The sequence below is a fragment of the Ovis aries genome, chromosome 2, assembly GCF_016772045.2.
Source record: "Ovis aries strain OAR_USU_Benz2616 breed Rambouillet chromosome 2, ARS-UI_Ramb_v3.0, whole genome shotgun sequence".
Taxonomy (NCBI): Eukaryota; Metazoa; Chordata; class Mammalia; order Artiodactyla; family Bovidae; genus Ovis; species Ovis aries.
Window position 1 is genome coordinate 131,233,537 of NC_056055.1, and position 22,005 is coordinate 131,255,541.

Genomic DNA, 22,005 nt, shown 5'->3' on the forward strand with positions numbered 1-22,005 from the left:
TGTATAACGGACTTTTGGACTCAGAGGGAGAGGGAGAGGGTGGGATGATTTGGGAGAATGACATTCTAACATGTATACTATCATGTGAATTGAATCGCCAGTCTATGTCTGACGCAGGATGCAGCATGCTTGGGGCTGGTGCATGGGGATGACCCAGAAAGTTGTTATGGGGAGGGAGATGGGAGGGGGGTTCATGTTTGGGAATGCATGTAAGAATTAAAGATTTTAAAATTTAAAAATAAAAACTAAAATTAAAAAATAAATAAATAAATAAATAAAAATAAAAAAAAATAAATGATTATGTAATAAATAAAGGCCAGGTTGCTTTTTCTGATACTAGAAGCTTTCTGCAATCTGGCTCCAGACTTTGCTTGCACTGAGCCCCATCCTCCCCAATCTACCAGCCAAACAGAGCTTTCCTTGGTCCCTCAAAGATGGCACCCACATTCCTTATTCCAAGCCCTGACTCTAGAGCTGCCTTTACCTGTCAGGTCCTTCTCTCTCCTCTATACCACTTAAACCTTGTCCCTCCATCTAACAACCCTACCTCCCTTGGAGTGATTTCTCTTCTCTTCTAAATTCCTCCAACTCTCACTGTTTATTTCACACATCTGTCTTTTTTAATATATTGATTCTTAATTACTTTTGTTCCCCTAACAAAAGTTAGGGTAAAAGTAACTTAGGGTGTATGTAAGCAACAAAAGGTAGGGTATAAGCAACTAAAGGGAAGAAAAAAAATTTTATAATTGAAGTGTCAGTAGAACTTCATAGACATTGGCCTCTCTTAACAGAAAATACCACTGAGCACATACACACAACAGAAAATAGAGATGTATTGAAAAACCTTGAAAATAGCCTCTGAATTTAGTCAAATCACAGGCCAACATCTTGCTAAAGTTTTAGGCTATGAACAAACAGTGTTTTCTTCTTTACTAGAAGTGACAATGTTAGTCCCTTAATTTTACTTTATTGACTTGCACCATTATAACATTTATTTGTCTGTAATATTAATTTTAGATGGGCTTGGCAGCAGTGGACTAGCTAGTTAAATATGTTATAGGAAATAAGCATTTTTAAAAAATCTATCTTTGAGAAAGACAAAGATACTTATGATATCACATGTGGAATCTAAAACGTACAATAAAATAGTGAATATAACAAAAAAGAAGCAGCCTCACGTATACAGAGAATCAGTGGTTACCAGTGGGGAGAGGGAGGTGCGGAGGGGCAGTACAGAGCTAGGGTATTAAGAGGTACAAACATTTAGGTATAAAAAAAGCAACAAGGATATATTGTACAATTTAGGGAATGTAGCCAATATTTTATAATAACTATAAATGGAGTATAACCTTTAAAAATTGTGAATCACTATATCATACAACTGTCATTTACATATCATACATCAACTATACCTCTATTAAAAAAAAACATTTTCATAAAAATATGAAACCCAGGTTAATTGTTAATGGCCTAAATTCCAGCTGGGAAGACTCTTCAAGTCAAGAGAACTGGAGTTTCCAGAACAGGCAAAGGAAATGAATGATGCTCGCAATGCCCAGGTCCTCCTCAGACGCTCTCGGGCAAAGCAGGCGCACGTAGGCCATCTTCATAAACTGGCCCTCTCCTTGGGGGTGGATGTCATCTCATCAGTGCAGCAGCCTGTAAGCAACTTAGACACTGTCATTTTTACCTGATATGGCTGGGAGTTGGGCTGTAATATGAAAGAAACCAGGCAGACTGCCTGGTATACATTCAATTAAAAACTACATTAAGCCATTGGGATACTTATTTGTGGTAAGTTTCTACCATGTCTAAAAATTTTTTTAAGGGAAAAAAAAATCTCATTTTAAAAGTCTTGTTTAATACATCTATTCTCATGCTACTTTAAAAGTTATAGAATTGCTATCTATAATGGCAGTTGGTTTTTCACATTTGAGATAAAGAGGAACTAAACTTTTAATTTTATTTATTTTAAATTGATACCCAAAATTGTAAACCTTTTAAGTATATTTGGCGTGACTTGGTATGTGAATCTACTAAAGTCTATGAGCTTTAACTACAGAGAAAGTTTTTATGATAAAAATTTAATAATAATTGAAATTTAGTCTAAATTTGAGATATACACTTGATTTCAAAGACCTAATAAGACAAAGAAAACCTTACTAGTGTTTTTTATATTTGGTTAAACAAACTATATTGTAAAAATTAACTTCACCAGTTTCTTTTTAATATGACTGCTAGAAAATTTAAAAGTATTCATGTGGCTCATGTTGTATTTCTGTTGGACAATGCTGCTTTCGCATGTCAGATCTGAAAGGTAGCCTTGAGATAGTCAGACCCAGGATCCTCATCTTCAGATGAAGAGTCTGATCCAAGAAAAGTTACTTTATCTACAAAAGCCCAGAGTAGAGGAGCCCAAGCACCTTGGCTCCACCCAGGCCTCTGGGCATCAGTCATTGGATCTGCTTTTTCCACTGGACTGACCTTACCAAAGGAGCTTAAAAGAGATGGAAATAATTCCAGATTAAATTTTCCTAAATAACACATTGGGTTCTGATATAAAAGTAAAACAAAAACTCTTTCTTAAAATTCTTAATTTGAGGATTTGAGGGAAGAAAAGACTACGTTAATACTATCCAATATGTATAACAATAAAAATCATAATGGCTAATTTTATTTTAAAGTTCACTTAAGCTATCTACTAAACTATGTTGTTGTTGTTCGGTCACTCATTCGTGTCCAATTCTTTGTGACCTCATGGACTACAACACTCTAGGCTTCCCTGTCCTTCACTATCTCCTGGACTTTGCTCAAACTCATGAGCATTGAGTCGGTGATGCCATCCAGTCATCTTGTCCTCTGTCATCCCCTTCTCCTGCCTTCAGTCTTTCCCAGAATCAGGGTTTTTTCCAATGAGTCGACTCTTCACATGAGGTGGCCAGAGTATTGGGGCTTCAGCTTCAGCATCAGTCCTTCCAATGAATAGTCAGAGTTGACTTCCTTTAGGATTGACTGGTTTGATCTCCCAAACTATATGGAGTGCAGTAAATCTAAAGTACTTTTTTTAATCTGAAAGAAATACAAAATTTCTGTCGCTGTTAATAGACTCTATTTTTCCCAAGAAGGAGCTTTCTTTTAAAGCGTCTTGTTTCATTAGTATATTTATTTTTAAAAGAAAAGAGCAAGGAAGACATCTCACTTGGCACAAATAGTATAAATTGTTCTCAAATTCACATCTGGCTTTGGCTTCGGGAGCCCCCTGCGCTGAGTAGAGATGGGAGCGCTTGCATAATGAACCTGAGGCTAACCTCAAGTTGACAAGAAAATTACAGCGTAGAAGCCAAATGTTTCTAATGCATATTTTATGCCTTTTGAAGTAAAAATTATACCTTACATTGAATGGTGTCTCTGAGGCATTGGGTATGATGAGCAACTCTTCAATACTGAAGCTTTGAGACTAAAAATCTAAGAGTTTGTCTTTCACAACATTGGATGTTGGTGTCTGGCTTCCTTCTGAAATCAAAGAAATTTAAGGTAAAATAAATCAGGAGCTTATTTTCTTTATTGTCATTTATGAGTTTCACAATGCAGGTAAATAGTGTATTGTTCTCATTGCCATTTGCCCATTCCCTTCATCACTTTCACTTCTCTTTCATTTTCAGAACTGCTCTAACGTTTCTGCAAAGAACCTGCAGGAACAGCTGGACATGCTTGAAGGGGACTGTCTGACCTGGCGTGCCCAGACCGAGGACCATGAGCGGGCCCTGACCCGCAGCCTGGAGTTCTGCATTACAAGGGATGAGATAGGCGAGGTGGGAACACACACACAGAAACACACACACACACACACACACATGCACACACACACACAGTAAATCAGGAGACTTTCTTTTTACCCTTGACCTTTTAATCTACCAAGCAGTGGCCTCAGGGCTCAGAAAGGTTGAGTATAGAGTACACTTTAAACTCCCAAAACTATTGACGTCAGTATGTTGTCAGTGTATAGAACCTGGAATGTAGTATTACAGTTCTTTGCTTGCTCCTCCGCACCCACCCCAAACCCTTATAGCAGTAGTTTTGCTTGAGTGGATATAGCTCATCAGGGCAGAAGGGTGACACCTTCCTGGTGCAGCCAGCTCCACCCTGCTGAGAGGCTATTTAAGTTACACTGACTCATGATGAAGGGTCAGGGGAGCAAGCTTGTTGTCTCAGAGGTTACAAAGTATTATCACTAAAGTCAAATGGCTGGTTTCATATTTACCCAAATCGAGTGGCTTCTCTGGCAAAGCAACTCCTAGAGAAAAAGAAATAATGGGTGAGAGGTATCTTCATTTTTTATTGTTTGCCACTTTATTTTTTTAACTGAAGGATATTTGTTTTATAGAATTTTGTGGTTTTCTGTCATACATCAACAAGATTCAGCCATAGGTACACCCGTGTCCCCTCCCTCCTGAACCTCCCTCCCATCCCATCTTTCTAGATTGTCACAAAGCCCTTGTTTAAGTTCCCTGAGTCATACAGCAAATTCCCATCGGCTATCTGTTTTACATATGGTATTATAAGTTTCCATGTTCCTCTCTCCATCAGTTCAGTTCAGTTCAGTCCAGTTCAGTCACTCAGTCGTGTCCGACTCTTTGAGGCCCCATGAATCGCAGCACGCCAGGCCTCCCTGTCCATCCCCATCTCCCAGAGTTCACTCAGACTCACGTCCATCGAGTCAGTGATGCCATCCAGCCATCTCATCCTCTGTCGTCCCCTTCTCCTCCTGCCCCCAATCCCTCCCAGCATCAGAGTCTTTTCATGCATCTCCTTAATTCCACTGCCTCTCTCTCAATTCTACCCACCTCCCTCCCTAAGACACACACTGAACTACAGCGCCACCCTCCCCTAGTGAAACTTTCCATGCAAATGTTTACTTGTTTTAGGAGAAAAATAAAGGATAGCATGGGCCCTGGTTCCTTACTGGAACTGACAACAGGACAGAAGGTACCATAATTCTAGACTTATCTCTTTTGAAAGCAAGACATTAAGTCCACTAATCTCAAGCCCATGAGGAAAGTGAGTGGAGGGGGAAAGAAGTAGTAAAACTTCTCGATTGTTCTGCTTATGCCCCAGTTACACAATTTCAGCCCAGTGAGTATCAACTGTTATCAACATCAGAGCATACACTGAAGTATGAGTAAACCTGGGTGGTCGTCAAGCCCTTTTTGGCCAAAGGCAAGTGCAAGAAAGGAGCAGGACTGGAAGGAAAGAAAGAGGGGGAGAGAGCAGGAGGGGGCGCTTAGATCCCATTCAGCAGGAGGGAAACTAGCATCACCAGATTTTCAGCGGAGCAATATGCCACAAGACTGTGGAGTTTCTGCTCCCAGTATGTGTTCCAGGAGCCACTGTGGGCCAGAGACTTTTTATTCACTCAGAGTTAAATACCTGGTGTACCCTGTCCTCTGTGTAGAATGGCCTCTTCCAGGTCATGTCCTGCAGTTAGCAACACTTCAGCCAGATCTTGTTAAGAAAAACATTGATTCTCCCCAAGGCTGCAAAATTTAGATTAGTAGTCATGGAAATATTTTTTTTACTACCTTCTCCTGAAATTGTTTTCTTTATTCGCTTACATCTTCCTCCTCTTCCTTTAAAAAAAAAAAATTGTAAACTTTTCTTGCTGAAAATCTGTTTCTACTGTGATATTCAGCCCTATTTTATTGAAAGCAGAAGAGAGCAAGCTAAAGGTTATTCCTGGCTGCCTGCAGCTCAGCATCCCTCTTCCTGAAGCACCGTGGCCTTTGTGGACCCGGGTCTCCCCACAGTGGTTCAGGCCCTTCCCATAGTGGTTCTGTTTACAGGCTGCCTCGTCATGACCCTGTGCTGGAAGCCAGCGGGCTGGGAAGACAGATGGCCCTTCCAGTCATAGCAGGGACGCCTGGGATTGTCTGTACCAGAACAAGAACGAGAAACCAGATACGTGTGGGTTTGATTTAGGAATCAGATATCCCTACAACATGTTCTTAAATATTAACAGAGTGATTCTTCTCATTTGCTTCTACTTCACATCCAACTCATGCTTGATACTAGTTACAGTTTCATGTTTAAAGGATCTTAAAAAGTTTTGGCCTGTTTCCTTTCTTTTCTTTTTTTCTCTATTGAATACAAAAGCATTTATTTTAACAAACTTTATATTTAAAATAGAATTTTAATCTGTCTACTCACAAAACCTAATTCAAAATATGATGTATTTATCTCTCTGGCTGATTTGATGTTATTCCTTTACAAACAATATTCAATTTATAATTATTTTATGAAACTGTACTAAATGAAGTTTTTATTTTATCAGAGATCATTTCCCTTTCAGTTCAGTCGCTCAGTCGTGTCCAACTCTTTGCAACCCCATGAATTGCAGCACGCCAGGCCTCCCTGTCCATCACCAACTCCCAGAGTTCACCCAGACTCATGTCCATTGAGTCAGTGATGCCATCCAAAATTAATTTTTTTGAAGTATAGTTGATTTACAATGTTGTGTTAGTTTCTGCTGTACTAACTGAATCAATTATACATATACGTATATCCACTCTTTTTTAGATTATGTTCCACTATAGGTCATTGAAGAGTGTTAAGGAAAGTTCCCAGTGCTATACCGTAGGTTCTTATTCAGGAAATATTAATATGTTAAAATATTTATATAAAAATTTGTTATAAGTCAGACACAACTTTGAGATGAGAATACTTTAGCCCAACCTCTGTGATTATTTCTTTATTGATTAATTTGTTTATTTTAATTGGAGGCCATTACTTTACAATATTGTGGTGGATTTTGCCAGACATTGACATGAATCAGCCACGGGTGTACATGTGTTCCCCCAGTTCCGAACACCACTCCCCCCTCCCTCCCCATCCCCTCCCTCTGAGTTGTCCCAGTGCACCAGCTTTGAGTGCCCTGTTTCATGCCTCGAACTTGGACTGGCCATCTATTCACAGACGGTGATATACATGTTTCAGTGCTATTCTGTCACACCATCCCACCCTCTCCTTCTCCCACAGAGTCCAAAAGTCTGTTTTTATCTGTATCTCTTTTGCTGTCTTATATATAGGGTCATCATTACCATCTTTCTAGAGTCCATATATATGTGTTAATATACTGTATTGAGGAGAAGGCAATGGCACCCCACTCCAGTACTCTTGCCTGGAAAATCCCATGGACAGAGGAGCCTGGTAGGACGCAGTCCATGGGGTCGCAAAGAGTCAGACATGACTGAGCAGCTTCACTTTCCCTTTTCACTTTCATGCGTTGGAGAAGGAAATGGCAACCCACTCCAGTGTTCTTGCCTGGAGAATCCCAGGGACGGGGGAGCCTGGTGGGCTGCCATCTATGAGGTCGCACAGAATTGGACACAACTGAAGCGACTTAGCAGCTGCAGAAGCAGCATAGTGTATTGGTGTTTTTCTTTCTGGCTTACTTCACTCTGTATAATAGGCTCCAGTTTCATCTACCTCATTAGAACTGACTCAAATGCATTCTTTTTAATAGCTGAGTAATATTCCATTGTGTATATGTACCACAACATTTTTATCCATTCTTCTGTCAATGGACATCTAGGTTGCTTCCATGTCCTGGCTATTGTAAACAGTGCTGCAATTAATGTTGGGGTACACGTGCCTCTTTAAACTCTGGTTTCCTCTGTGCATATGCCCAGCAGTAGGATTGTTGGGTCATATGGCAGTTCTATTTCCAGTTTTTAAAGAAATCTCCACACTATTCTCCATAGTGGCTGTACTAGTTTACATTCCTACCAACTGGAGAAGGAAATGGCAACGCACTCCAGTATTCTTGCCTAGAGAATCCCATGGACAGAAAGGCTTGGTGGGCTACAGTCCACGGGTCGCAAACAGCCGGATACGACTGAGTGACTTCACTTTCACCAACAGTGTCAGAGGGTTCCCTTTTCTCCACACCCTCTCCAGCATTTATTGTTTATAGACTAGTATGAGATGGTACCTCATTATGGTTTTGATTTGCATTATCTCTTCCCTGGTGGCTCAAATGGTAAAGTGTCTGCCTGCAATGCAGGAGACCTGGGTTCAATCCCTCGGTGGGGAAGATCTCCTGGAGAAGGAAATGGCAACCCACTCCAGTACTCTTGCCTAGAAAATTCCATGGACAGAGGAGCCTTATAAGCTACAGTCCATTGGGTCGCAAAGAGTCAGACACGACTGAGCAACTCGACTTCTCTGATAATGAGTGATATTGATCATCTTTTCATGTGATTTATTAGCCATCTGTACGTCTTTTTTGGAGAAATTAGTTCTTTGGCCTGTTTTTTTGACTGGGTCATTTATTTTTCTGTTATTGAGCTGCATGAGCTGCTTGTATATTTTTTAGATTAATTATTTGTCAATTGCTTCATTTGCTATTATTTTCTCCCATTCTGAAGTCTGTCTTTTCACCTTGCTTTCAGTTTCCTTCACTGTGCAAAAGCTTTTAAGTTTAATTAGGTCCCATTTATTTTTGCTTTTATTCTCATTTACTCTCGGAAGTGGGTCATAGAGGGTCTTGCTGTGATTTATGTCAGAGATTGTTCTGCCTATGTTTTCCTCTAGGAGTTTAATTGTTTCTGGTATTAAATTAAGATCTTTAATACATTTTGAGTTTAGTTTTGTGTATGGTGTTAGAAAGTGTTCTAGTTTCATTCTTTTACAGGTGGTTGACCAATTTTCCTAGCACCACTTGTTAAAGAGATTAGCTTTTGTCCATTGTGTATTTTTGTCTCCTTTGTCAAAGATAAGGTGTCCATAGGTACATGGATTTATCTCTGGGCTTTCTATTTTGTTCCCTTGATCTATATTTCTGTCTTGTGCCAGTGCCATACTGTCTTGATGACTGTAGCTTTGTACTATAGTCTAAAGTCAGGCAGATTGATTCCTCCAATTCCATTCTTCTTTATCAAGATTGCTTTGGCTATTCAAGGTTTATTTGTGTTTCCATACAAATTGTGAAGTTATTTTTCCTAGTTCTGTGAAAAATATCAATGGTAGCTTGATAGGGATTGCATTGAATCTATGGATTGCTTTGGGTAGTATATTCATTTTCACTATATTGATTCTTCCGATCCATGAACATGGTATATTTCTCCATCTATTTGTGTCATCTTTGATTTCTTTCATCAGTGTTTTATCATTTTCTATGTATAGGTCTTTGTTTCTTTAGGTAAATTTTTATTCCTAAGTATTTTATTCTTTTCATTGCAATGATGAATGGGATTGTTTCCTTAATTTCTCTTTTTGTTTTCTCATTGTTAGTGTATAGGGATACAAGGGATTTCTGTGTATTAATTTTAGATCCTGCAACTTTACTATATTCACTGATTAGCTCTAGTAATTTTCTGGTGTCTTTAGGGTTTTCTATGTATAGGATCATGTCATCAGCAAACAGTGAGAGTTTTACTTCTTCTTTTCCAATCCAGATTCCTTTTATTTCTTTTTCTTCTCTGATTGCTGTGGCTAACACTTCCAAAACTATGTTGAATAGTAGTGGTGACAGTGGGCACCCTTGTCTTGTTCCTGACTTTAGAGGAAATGCTCTCAATTTTTTACACTTGAGGATAGTGTTTGCTGTGAGTTTATTATATATGGCTTTTATTATGTTGAGGTATATTCCTTCTATGCCTGCTTTCTGGAGAGTTTTCATTACAAATGGGTGTTGAATTTTTCAAAGGCCTGCATCTATGGAGGTAATCAAGGTTTTTATCTTTCAGTTTGTTAACATGGTGTATCCCCTAGATTGATTTGTGAATATTGAAGAATCCTTGCATTCCTGGGATAAAGTCCACTTGGTCATGATATATGATCATTTTAATATGTTATTGGATTTTATTTGCTAGAATTTTGTTGAAGATTTTTGTATCTATGTTCATCAGTGATATCAGCCTGTAGTTTTCTTTGTTGTGTGAATTCCTTGTTTGGTTTTGGTATTGGAGTGATAGTGGCCTCATAGAATGATTTTGGGAATTTACCTTCCTCTGCAATTTTCTGGGAGAGTTTGAGTAGGATAGGTGTTGACTCTTCTCTAAATTTTTGGTAGAATTCACCTGTGAAGACATCTGGTCCTGGGCTTTTGTTTGTTGGAAGATTTTTGATTACAGCTTCTATTTCCATGCTTGTGATCAGTCTAGGATTTTCTATTTCTTCCTGGTTCAGTTTTGGAAGGATATACTTTTCTAAGAATTCATCTGTTTCCTTTAATCTTAAAGAGTGCTTTGAAAAATAAAGACACCAACAAGAACTGCTTTCAGATGGTACAGAATTTCTTATTTTTTGAAGACTCTGTGGTTGACCACTTCTTCATTAGTCACCTGTAGGAAGAAACCTTCCTCAGCTGCTGAAATGAGGCACTTTATAGTCTTTGCAGCACGACAAAGACTGCACAACCTGGATTTTGTGGTGCCTATTGGAGATATTAATTAGAAAAATAAGGATATGTGTGGCTTAGTTTGTATTGTGAATGTCAGAACCAGACTCTGAGCTGTAATAATATTTGATACTTAAAATTTTTCATTATTAGTAGCAATATTATTTACTGAAAAGTGAAGGTGAAAATGAAGTCTCTCAGTTGTGTCTGACTCTTTGCAACCCCATGGACTGTAGCCTACCAGGCTCTTTAGTCCATGGAATTTTCCAGGTAAGAGTACTGGAGTGGGTTGCCATTTCCTTCTCTAGGGGACCTTCCCAACCCCGGGATCAAACCCAGGTCTCCTGCGCCACAGGCAAATGCTTTACCATAAATCAATATATTACAATAATTTTCTTACATAAAAATATAGTCAGATACCCCATCAGAGAAGTAGGCCGAGCATTTGATTTTTTGAGTTAATTTTGAAACTCAGCATTTTGCTTCCAATGCATTTAAAGTGCTTCTTGAAGGTTCACTGACTTTGAACTGTCTACTAAAAAACACAACCTTCATACTGCCAGATTCCGTGGAGGTTTTTTCCACTCATTTCACACAAAGATACATTGGTATGCATGAATGTTAAATCTCACTATACATTTTCTTGCCTGGCAGTATAAATAAGTTGTTAATACACAAAGCATTATAGATGTTCTTTGCCTTATTACATGACAGAACATCATCAGTTCCTTATTCTTTACACTTCTCTAGAAATGTAATAACTTCATATTAAGCATGTTTTCTTCTTGCAACCTGACCAAAAAATTTCCTTTACGTTTACATTATGTTAATGGAAATTTGTCACTGGAATCTCATTATGGGTCACAAACAATTACCCTGCAGAGGAGAATAGTAGTGACAGAATTGGGTTGGTATTCATTTTCTCAAAGTAAATTTTGCAAACAGAAGTTTTCATATAATTATGTTACTTCAGCCTGAAGTTTCTACACTGAACCAACATCTTACCCATCAGGAAAGAAATGGAATATATATATATATTCCATGGAATATATATATATATTCCATGGAATATATATATATATTCCATGGAATATATATATATATATATATATACACACACATATATTCATATATATGTATGTATGTTTGTGTGTATTCCATATGTCATAGTTTCTTGTTCCAGTAACACAGAGTCTTTTATTCTTCTGTCATTTAGTTCCAAGGAGATAAGGCACATTAGCAGCAATAAGTTAGAATACAGGAATGCTGCTGCCATAGATACATACACAATGAATAACAGTTCAGTTCAGTCGCTCAGTTGTGTCCGACTCTTTGCAGCTCCATGGACTGCAGCATGCCAGGCCTCCCTGTCCATCACCAACTCACAGAGTTCACCCAAACTCACGTCCACTGAGTCAGTGATGCCATCCAACCATCTCATCCTCTGTCGTCCCCTTCTCCTCCCCCCTTCAATCTTCCCCAGCATCAGAGTCTTTTCAAATGAGTCAGCTCTTTGCATAAGGTGGCCAAAGTACTGGAGTTTCAGCTTCAACATCAGTCCTTCCAATGAATATTCAGGACTGATCTTCTTTAAGATGGACTTGTTGGATCTCCTTGCAATCCAAAGGACTCTCAAGAGTCTTCTCCAACACCACAGTTCAAAAGCATCAATTCTTTGGTGCTCAGCTTCCTTTATAGTCCAACTCTCACATCCATACATGACCACTGGTAAAACCATAGCCTTGACTAGATGGACCTTTGTTGGCAAAGTAATGTCTCTGCTTTTTAATATGCTGTGAAGGTTGGTCATAACTTTCCTGCCAAGGAGTAAGTGTCTTTTAATTTCATGGCTGAAATCACCATCTGCAGTGATTTTGGAGCCCAGAAAAATAAAGTCTGACACTGTTTCCCCATCTATTTGCCATGAAGTGATGGGACCAGATGCCATGATCTTAGTTTTCTGAATGTTGAGCTTTATGCCAACTTTTTCAGTCTCCTCTTTCACTTGCATCAAGAGGCTCTTTAGTTCTTCTTTGCTTTCTGCCCTAAGGGTGGTATCATCTGCATATCTGAGGTTATTGATATTTCTCCCAGCAATCTTGATTCCAGCTTGTGCTTCATCCAGCCCAGTATTTCTCATGATGTACTCTGCATACACCTGACCTGCCTGACCTGCCTTTTGAGAAACCTGTATGTATGCAGGTCAGGAAGCAACAGTTAGAACTGGACATGGAACAACAGACTGGTTCCAAATAGGAAAAGGAGTATGTCAAGGCTGTATATTGTCACCCTGCTTATTTAACTTATATGCAGTGTACATCATGAGATGTACCAGTCCATCCTAAAGGAAATCAGTCCTGGTTGTTCATTGGAAGGACTGATGTTGAACCTAAAACTCCAATATTTTGGCCACCTGACGCGAAGAGCTGACTCATTTGGAAAAACCCTGATGTTGGGAAAGATTGAAGGCAGGAGTAAAAGGGAACGACAGAGGATGGGATGGTTAGATGGCATCACCGACTCAATGGACGTGAGTTTGTGTAAACTCTGGGAGTTGGTGATGGACAGGGAGGCCTGGCATGTTGTGGTTCATGGGGTCGCGGAGTCGGACACGACTGAGCGACTGAGCTGAACTGAACTGAACTCTGCATATAAGTCAGATAAGCATGGTGACAATACGCAGCCTCGATGTTCTCCTTCCCTTGCATTGTTGTTGTTTAGCTGCTAAGTCGTGTCGGACTCTGTGTGTCGCTATGGTCTGTAGCCCACCAGTGTTCTCTGTCCATGGGATTTCCCGGGCAAGAATACTAGAGTGGGGTGCTGTTTCCTTCTTCAGGGGATCTTCCTGAGCCAGGGATCAAGCCCGCATCTCCTACATTGGCAGGTGGGTTCTTATTACCACTGAGCCACCAGGGAAACCCTCTGACACTGTGTGGTTTTTGCTTTTGACAAATGACTATGGACAGCCACCAACTGGCAGGAAAGGAAGCAGAAAAAGAGGGCATAGATGAGGCAGCACTATGGAATAGTGCAGTTAATTACTATTTTTCAGATTGATGATCTTAATTCATCATTTTAAGGAAAAACTAAATTATCATCATTCAACTAATATTACCATGTGACTACTGTCTGCCAAGCCATAGAACACAACAGTCCTTAGGAAACTAATAGTTTAGGGCAACTTAAAGCCCAAGGGCCTTCACAATCACAACTGCTCATCACTAGGCCCCAGTGTGAGTCCATTTAGTTAGTATTTATAAGAGGATAGAAAAGACTATAATTTGTTTTGAAATGTCCATTCCATTGGGTCAAAATCTGTTGGAAGTTTGGTATTTAACAGCGGCAAAATTACTCTTCTTACTGTAGAAGATAAAAAGCTGAACTTTTCAAATCATGGTTATCATGTTCAGAAAATAAAATGTAAATGTATTGTGAGCACACAAAACTTGCAGAGTGGATAAATAGCTATTACTGAGATATGCTGCCACCTGCAATTTAAAACGGAGCAATTGTCTCCTCTTTCCAAGCTGCCCCACTTTCTGCTTCTACAAGACTGGTCATAAGCTCAGGAAGACAGTCATGTGGTTGCTGAACAGGAGGAGGCCAAGAAAGTCTGGTCCTGAAATCTCTCCAGAACTAGAGCTAAAGTTACCATTAATAATTGTAGTAAGTCACTCGGGTTAAATTAAGAGTTTGGGGCCACTTCATTTCAAATGAAGCATCCCTGGGGTGTTATAACATTATAGCCTTCTTTCTGTTACTGAAAATGAGCATCAGAAAACTTTTTTTTTTCCTGGAGTAGGCAAAACGGTGGGCAAAAAATAAAGCTCATGAAATGGACATTAAGAGAAATGGACTACTTGTTTTGCATTTTTGCTTCTGGCCAATCATGTGCCATAGTTCTAATGAAAGGCTTTTATTTTAAAGACACTGTCTTAGTTTTAAAATGTCCCATGTCCCATGTCCCACACGTAAATTGGCCTTGCCAACAACAGACTCACAAATAACGCATCCTTGTGCCAAAGTTGCCTCAGCCAGCTTCATCAAGACTAAAATAACAAGCCAGCCTCTTTGTTACCCATTTTGTTCCCTTTTGCTTCTTCCCTACAAAGTTTTGTTTATATCTAACCCTGAGAGAAGTTTATTGCTCCCTGGGAAATTTGGTGAAGATGCTCATTGTGTTAGTTTCAAAAGAACTGCAGTTTTAAGTCTCAGTGATTTTTTTTTCTAATTACAGCTATATTCCACAGCAACTACGGAGGAGCTGGACAAGTGGAAAGATAGGAAAATCACACTGTGCATTTGAAAAAGTATCTTTCTCCTGATTTTCTTAAGATTTTCAGAAATTTTATTAATACAAATTATAAAAACATTTAAATGTTTTGAATAGGGTAAACTTATCCTTGCCCCAAGGTTTGGGTGGTTTTCCTTCTTTCTGTGCTCTGGTTGAGCAGTTGTCTTGGCCATCTCCACCATTCCCCTTGCTGATCACCTAATAAAGTTTAAAACAGCTATATGCATGAACAATGACACCGTAGCCGAGCAACTATGGCACTCAGGTTTTTTTTTTTAATACATATAAACAAGTTATATGGATATTGGATTGGTAGTTAAGTTTTCATATAAGAATGCTCAGGTAAGAAAATTAGACATAGCTAGATTTTTTCTGAAAATCTGGTTGCTGAAGGTAATTCATGCTTGCTACCTTCAACTTGTATCTGTAATAGTCCTGAATTTGAGCTGGGAAAGGTTCAGGATTTAAGTGGATTTCCAGTGGGACCAAAAGAGAGAAGTGCCAGCAAGTTTGTCAAAGGAGATCATAAGTCAGAAAGAACTGATCCCGTTTCACATACCCATAGCACCATGAACATTCTTTGGCCTTATAAGTCATCTTCAGTGAAAGTACATACATTCTGAGGCAAACAGAAATAAAATTACACTTATCATTTATCAGCTGCAAATTTCTTAATCCAAGGTAAACTTTAAATGTCATCACTTAGAATTAAAAGGTTAAAGCCCAGCCTTTCTTCATTTATCACATAGTTTTCAAATAGATGTTGATTTTTTTCCCATTTAAACAAGTGGGCATAACTCAGTGGTTATCAGGTTGATAACAGAGTCCCTCTTCCTTTGTCCAGACTGAAGTTTATAATATATGTTATGGTACAGTCATGGGGAAAAAAACAATATAAAATTTTGTTTTCCAATGGGTACATGTTAGTGACTGTACATATTTTTCCTTTCTTTTTTATTTTACTTTATTTATTGTTATTAAAAATAAAAATTATATTTTTAACTGTAGTGAATGACACATAACGTAAAGTTTACCATCTTAACCCTTTTAGGAGTACATATAAGTGATCTGCTGGAGAAGAAAATGGCAATCCACTCCAGTACTATTGCCTGGAAAATCCCATGGACAGAGGAGCCTGATAGGCTACAGTCCACGGGGTCGCAGAGAGTTGGACACAACTGAGTGACTTCATTCATTCATTCATTCATAAGTGATTTTAAGGCATTCACATTGTTGTACTACTATGTCTTCATATCTTAACCTCATAAAATTGTCCTCATTTGTGGTTTCCCACTAATGTCAAACACACACATTTTAATACATCCACTGTCAAAAAATTTAAATATGAGTTGTTTATTTTGTAAACATATCAGCTGAATATTATCTTTTAAATACTTTTTCTGAGTTCTAATGGAAGAATAATTTTCAAGTTTTGAAGCTATAATTCTTTCCACTCCTTAATAATATTATTGGTTTATCCATTGGAATATTTTATGTGGTCTCTGTGCTTGTAATTTAAAGCTAATGCTCAATACTTTTATTTATCATATAAACAACACTGATGCAGTGTAGGTAGAGCAAATGCAAAAATTGAATCAATATAATAATTTCCATGTATGCAGTTAGGGCTTTATCGATTGTTCTTTTCAGAAAGTGGAAAAGGCAATGGCAACCCACTCTAGTACTCTTGCCTGGAAAATCCCATGGACGGAGGAGCCTGGTGGGCTGCTGACTATGGGGTCGCACAGAGTCGGACACGACTGAAGCGACTTAGCAGCAGCAGCAGTTTTCAGAAAGTGTTAAATATCAAGGTTTTGTCTTTATAGTATGCAGAATTTGAAATAAGAATTGAAAAGATGAGTGTTTTCTCCGGGCAGATAGTTTTTCTGCATTTTAAACCTAAAATCCAGCATGTGCGCAACTGTTATTCCCTCCCAAATAATTTACTTGCTGTCATTGAAAAGAAGTTTAATGTTTTCCTGACTTCTTGTCATAGCTCAAATTTATCAACCATGACATTGTTCATTCTTGGCTGTTCAGTGCTCCCATGTAATCTGAGATGCTTTATATTTTCTCTGTACTCCTCTTTGCTGACATTATAGAGTGAGTTTCCTGTCAATGTGTTTATCCTTCTTGAATCTGCAGAAGGGCACCGAAAGCAGTATGGTTAATTGAACTAGACTGCTTAGAATTTTGCTTCACTGATAGAGCTGAACTGTTTGTTTTTGAGAAAGTCATCATCTATGCCCTGTTTTCAGTGTACAGCCACACACTCTGTTCATGCACAAGTTAGCATCGCCACCATGGGCAACAACTGTCACTTTACATTCCATTTATGAAGGCTCTCTGAAGTTAATGATTTATTTCTAAGAAGTAAATCTCTTCTGGAAACTGTCCGTGAAAAATGATTTTTAATTGGATTTGAACAAATACAGCCCTTTTCCTACTGACTCTCATACTGGATCCCCTTTTCTACCTCATTAATGTCCTCACTGGGCTAAATGTTAACACACCATTGACATCTGCAACATGAACAGCTCCTGGGGGACTTAATAAGTTTATTCATGATAACTGTAAGAGCACTGGAATATGGAAGGATCTGAGACAAATATTAGCACAGAGAGACTAGAATGAGTTGTAAAATAATGTCAGATAAATACAAATAAAATTAGAGTTGTTAAAAATCTATCACATATTAAAATCATTCTTGTTTGAAGGCCAAAGGATGTTCTATAACAGTAATCCTAATTATAAATTACAAATCAAAAAATACTAAGAACAATTTATAATTACCTATACTTGGGGAACAGAGAAGGCAATGGCACCCCACTCCAGTACTCTTGCCTGGAAAATCCCATGGATGGAGGAGCTGCAGTCCATGGGGTCGCGAAGAGTCAGGCATGACTGAGCGACTCCACTTTCACTTTTCACTTTCATGCATTGGAGAAGGACATGGCAACCCACTCCAGTGTTCTTGCCTGGAGAATCCCAGGGATGGGGGAGCCTGGTGGGCTGCCATCTCTGGGGTCCCACAGAGTCAGACATGACTGAAGTGACTTAGCAGCAGCAGCAGCATACTTGGGGAATATGTTTAAATTCACATTATATATTCACTTAGCAGACTTGCTTTCTATTTAAAATCACTTTGAATACATTTCAAAGGTTATGAAGATTTTGAAGTACAAATATCTTGATTTATTGCAAATGAATATCAATGTTCTCATTTTAAGGAAATCACCGGTTTCTTTTTATTGAACTGTAGCTCAAAGAATCATTCAAGGAAATAAAAAAGAAATTCAACAATTTGAAGTTTAATTACACTAAGAAAAATGAAAAAGCTCGAAATCTAAAAGCTCTCAAATATCAAATTCAACAAGTGGATATATATGCTGAAAAACTACAGGTAATGAGAAGATACTTGTATATGTGTGTGTGTGTATGCTACAATTATTGCAAAATTATTTTGCATTTCAATTCTAAATGCCTAACCCTTAGGCTTTTTTTGTACCATTAGAACTGAAAAGATAGTTTTTAGTTTTTATAACAATTGGGTGCTTCAAGTAAGATACATAATTTATTGATTTATCTCTTGAAGCAGCTCTAGAATGATCTCTGCCAAACCTATCCAGCCTTATTGCTCCCATTCTCCCTGCTACACACACACAAACACACACACACACACCTCCTATACATCCCTTTTTCTTTCCTTGCACCCACCTATATCAGGAGCTTCTTCCACTGTTCCTGCAGGCCCTAATACCTTTCCTGATTATTGCTTATGCTGGCTAATTTGATTGCTTTCTCAGGAGACAGTGAGCTGAGTACAATAAAATCTTTGATTTTATGGTCTTTGTCTTTTTTAAACAATCAGCATTCTCAAACTATGGAGTAGATCCTGGTGTAGAGTAAATTTTCTCTATATTTGCTGAATGCTGAATCAATAAACTATCTGAAAGGAAACCTATTCTTTCCAAAATGTGTTTTAATAATTATAATTTTAACATATTAAATGAAGGATGCTATAAAAATTTTTCAAAGATTTCCCCTCAATATGTAATTATTAACTAGCTGAGTAAATAAAAACTGGCTGTCATTAAAAAAATTTTTTTTGCCCAGGCTTTGAAAAGGAAAATGGAAAAAGTTGAGAATAAAACTTCTTTCTTAAATTATCCAAATAATAACGTGAATATCCTTTTGGAAGCCATGAGGGATTTGCAGAAGCATGTGGATGAATTTGACAAAGTTGTAACAGATTACAGGAAGAATTTGGACCTGGCCGAGCATCTCCAGGAGTTGATAGAAGAGGTATTCTCTTCTTGTTGTCATGTTATCTGTATTGCAATTATTTTTTAGATTTCTCTGTTGCTTAGAACAACACTGCATTAGCCATTACTATCATTAAATTTGTGCATCCTGCTCCTTTTCATGACTATATCCTTAGGATAATTTCCTAATGCAGAATTGCTGTACCAAAGGGATCACGTTACACGGTTTTGATTGTATTGTCCAGTTGCTCTTTGGAAAGATTTTACTAATTTAACTCTTCTTACCAGCAACATACGAGAAATTCTCATTTCTCCAAAACCTCGTCAACTCAAGATGTTTAATCATCATGGAGCTAATTATATTCACTGCTGAGTATCTGCTAAAATAATCAATAATGACTTATTTCACAGAATTTGAGAATGTTTAGGGAGAAAATTGCTGATTGGATTTTTCAGGTATACAAATTCTTATTGGTATTATTTCATTTTTATCAAGAGGATAAATGGCAAAGTATACATAAATTATATGCAGTTGGCAAGTTAAAGTCATTATTTGCACGCTTCATAGTGAAGAAACTCTACACTTGAAGATCTTGAGCATTTTTTGTAGACCATAATTCTGAGTTACAAAACATCTCTCTTTCCCACTAATGCAATAGAGCTTTTAGATTTAACACCACATTAGGAGGATTGGAATGATCATTCTTCCATATCTGATGTATAGGTTTGCTGTACTTCTATGGCACTTATTTAAAGCCAACTCCTAACAGAGTCATGTGTTTCTATTTCTCACTCAGCATAAGTGCTTCTGGCCTTGGTCAGATACATTTCTTTCATCACAGTTATTTATTTTTAGTGAGAAACTGTCTCAATTCTCCCCTATGCTTTGAAAATATGACTATTTTCTATCAAGAAAAGGTCAAATGCTATTCTTCAAATGATATTTCCTCCATCTACAGACTAAATCTTATTCCTAAAAGAATTTATTTGTTGGAGTGTGATTTGGGCAATACTTTATCCATATATTGTTAATGATTTCAATTAAATAGGCTGGATTTTGTGTGTTTGAGCTTTTTCTTACCTTTAGCTGGTATTTGGATTCTTTTTAGTGCCATATGCTTTTTTTAGAATGTAAGTTCTTGTAAGTCTGAAACTTTTCTCTTAGGAATTATATTTCAGGCAAATCTAAGAAAGCAGACAAATCAAATTGATTTCCATACTTTCTTATCTGACTCTAATTTCCAACTGCAAAAGTATATGATTATGCTGTGATGTTTCATTTCTTAGGACTTAAAAAGAGTTCACATTAATTACTTCAGTGGGCAAAATGAAGAAATTTGGGAGGATGGTGTCTCTTTAATCTGTGCTTTCTCCCATTTTAATTTAGTGTCACTTTTGGTATGAAGATGCAAGTGCCACAGTTGTAAGAGTTGGAAAGTATTCCACAGAGTGCAAGACCAAGGAGGCAGTGGAGATCCTCCACCAGCAGTTCAAAAAGTTTATCACACCCTCAGTGCCTCAGCAAGAAGAAAGGATTCAGGAGATCAGTGACCTTGCTCAGCGCTTATACGGTGAAGTCTCTTTTAAGATACCCATTGATTCACCACTGGACAAATTTCTAGTGAGCCTAGCAGACAGCAGAGCATGGCAAGCCCTCAGGGTCCTCACTACGCCAGCCTATTCTGGGAAAAGGTTCGAGATAAGAGCAAAAGTGAATAATAGGGAATAGAGGAAGGAACTCCTGGCTGCAGGAGATGAAAGCATGTGGATTTTTAATGACCATTTGTAGGCCCTCCTTCTCTCTTCCCGTTCTCCCCCATTAAAACCAGAATAGTACTCAGCTTATGTAGACAAAAATGAAATCTAATTTCGATTAGAGTGAGTCCTCAAAACTATACACAACTCCCATAGTCCTTGAAGTAGGGAGAAAGCTAAGACTAAGGTCTACAGCCCTGATGTTTCTATGAGGATTAAGGTTTGCGGATGTAAGAAAGGGCTGGAGGGTCTTCCCCTGTCTTCCTCTAATTTGTGGAATAAATAATGCTTGTGTGCTAAGTCATGTCTGACTCTTTGCAACCCTATGAACTGTAGCCTACCAGGCTCCTCTGCCCATGGGATTCTCCAGGCAAAAATACTGGAGTGGGTTGCCATTACCTCCTTCAGGGGATCTTCCCGATGCAGGGATCAAACCCATATCTCTGGTGTCTCCTGCATTGTAGGCAGATTCTTTACCATTGAGCCACCTGGGAAGCCCTGTGGAATAAATGGGAGAATTCAAATCATCATCTCACGGATTGTGCTTTCCTCTTCTCCATGACTGTTGGTCTGACAAGCCTTTCCATGTGAAGAGGGCCCCCATTTAAAATGCTCGTTTGAGGGTGACAGTCCTTGAGGGTGCAAGAAGAATAATTTCATGAATTCCTTGACACTGTTAACTACAAGGTAATTAACACGAGTAATTCCTAGTGGCAGAGCAAACATAGCCCCCAAAGATGGAGCAACAGTGCTTCATGTGGCTGCCCACAGCTGCTGCCTGGTGGATAGTCTGTCTTGTTACATGAAGCACTCACTCTCCGTGGATAGCCATAAAAATTTTCTAGAACAGCATCTATTGCATTAGCTAATACCAAATTAAATGAGAATGAATTAGTAAGAATTTTCCAAAGGAAATGGTAAATACATAGAAATAATAAAATATGAATTGAAAAATTAAAGAAAACTAATGTTATGCTTCATTCCTACTGTATAAGTGTACTAAAAAATTTTGGAGGCACTCCATTCTCGTGAAGTGGTTTATGTTTTCTTCAGGTATTATATTTTTTTACACTGTAGCATAATTACCTTTTCATTTGTCTGTCTTCTCAACTGAGCATAAGCTCCTTGAGGGTAAGAGAAATAGATTTTATCACTAGGTTTAAGTGCCTATTGAAGTTCAGCCCAAAGATCCCATAAAAATTGCGATTATCCTCCTGTCTTGCAAAATCCCATTTTCTGCCTTGTTTGTATTCTTGGCCTTATCACCAACTGACATATTGTATGGTTATATGTGG

General features: G+C 38.2%; 1 protein-coding gene and 1 long non-coding RNA gene across 10 annotated transcripts in view; one reads left to right on the forward strand and one right to left on the reverse strand.

Annotated features, from left to right (window-relative positions):
* Nucleotides 1-22,005, forward strand: part of CCDC141 (coiled-coil domain containing 141) — a 232,836-nt gene that overhangs the window by 188,462 nt on the left and 22,369 nt on the right. For 5 of the 9 annotated variants that reach the window (XM_004004541.5, XM_012132430.4, XM_012132415.4 and 2 more), the window contains exons 16-20: nucleotides 1,482-1,661; nucleotides 3,663-3,812; nucleotides 17,953-18,093; nucleotides 18,807-18,995; nucleotides 20,343-20,526. In XM_004004541.5, the coding sequence (XP_004004590.2) occupies nucleotides 1,482-1,661; nucleotides 3,663-3,812; nucleotides 17,953-18,093; nucleotides 18,807-18,995; nucleotides 20,343-20,526 (844 nt within the window). The remainder of the gene's footprint in view (nucleotides 1-1,481; nucleotides 1,662-3,662; nucleotides 3,813-17,952; nucleotides 18,094-18,806; nucleotides 18,996-20,342; nucleotides 20,527-22,005) is intronic. The other 4 variants (XM_042244883.1, XM_060409677.1, XM_060409675.1 and 1 more) reach the window with 1 other exon arrangement.
* Nucleotides 814-5,782, reverse strand: LOC132659197 (uncharacterized). Its single transcript, XR_009599309.1, has 4 exons — nucleotides 5,580-5,782; nucleotides 4,262-4,294; nucleotides 3,395-3,513; nucleotides 814-3,069 (listed from the first exon to the last, which is right to left on the reverse strand). It is a non-coding gene; the product is annotated as an uncharacterized LOC132659197 (long non-coding RNA).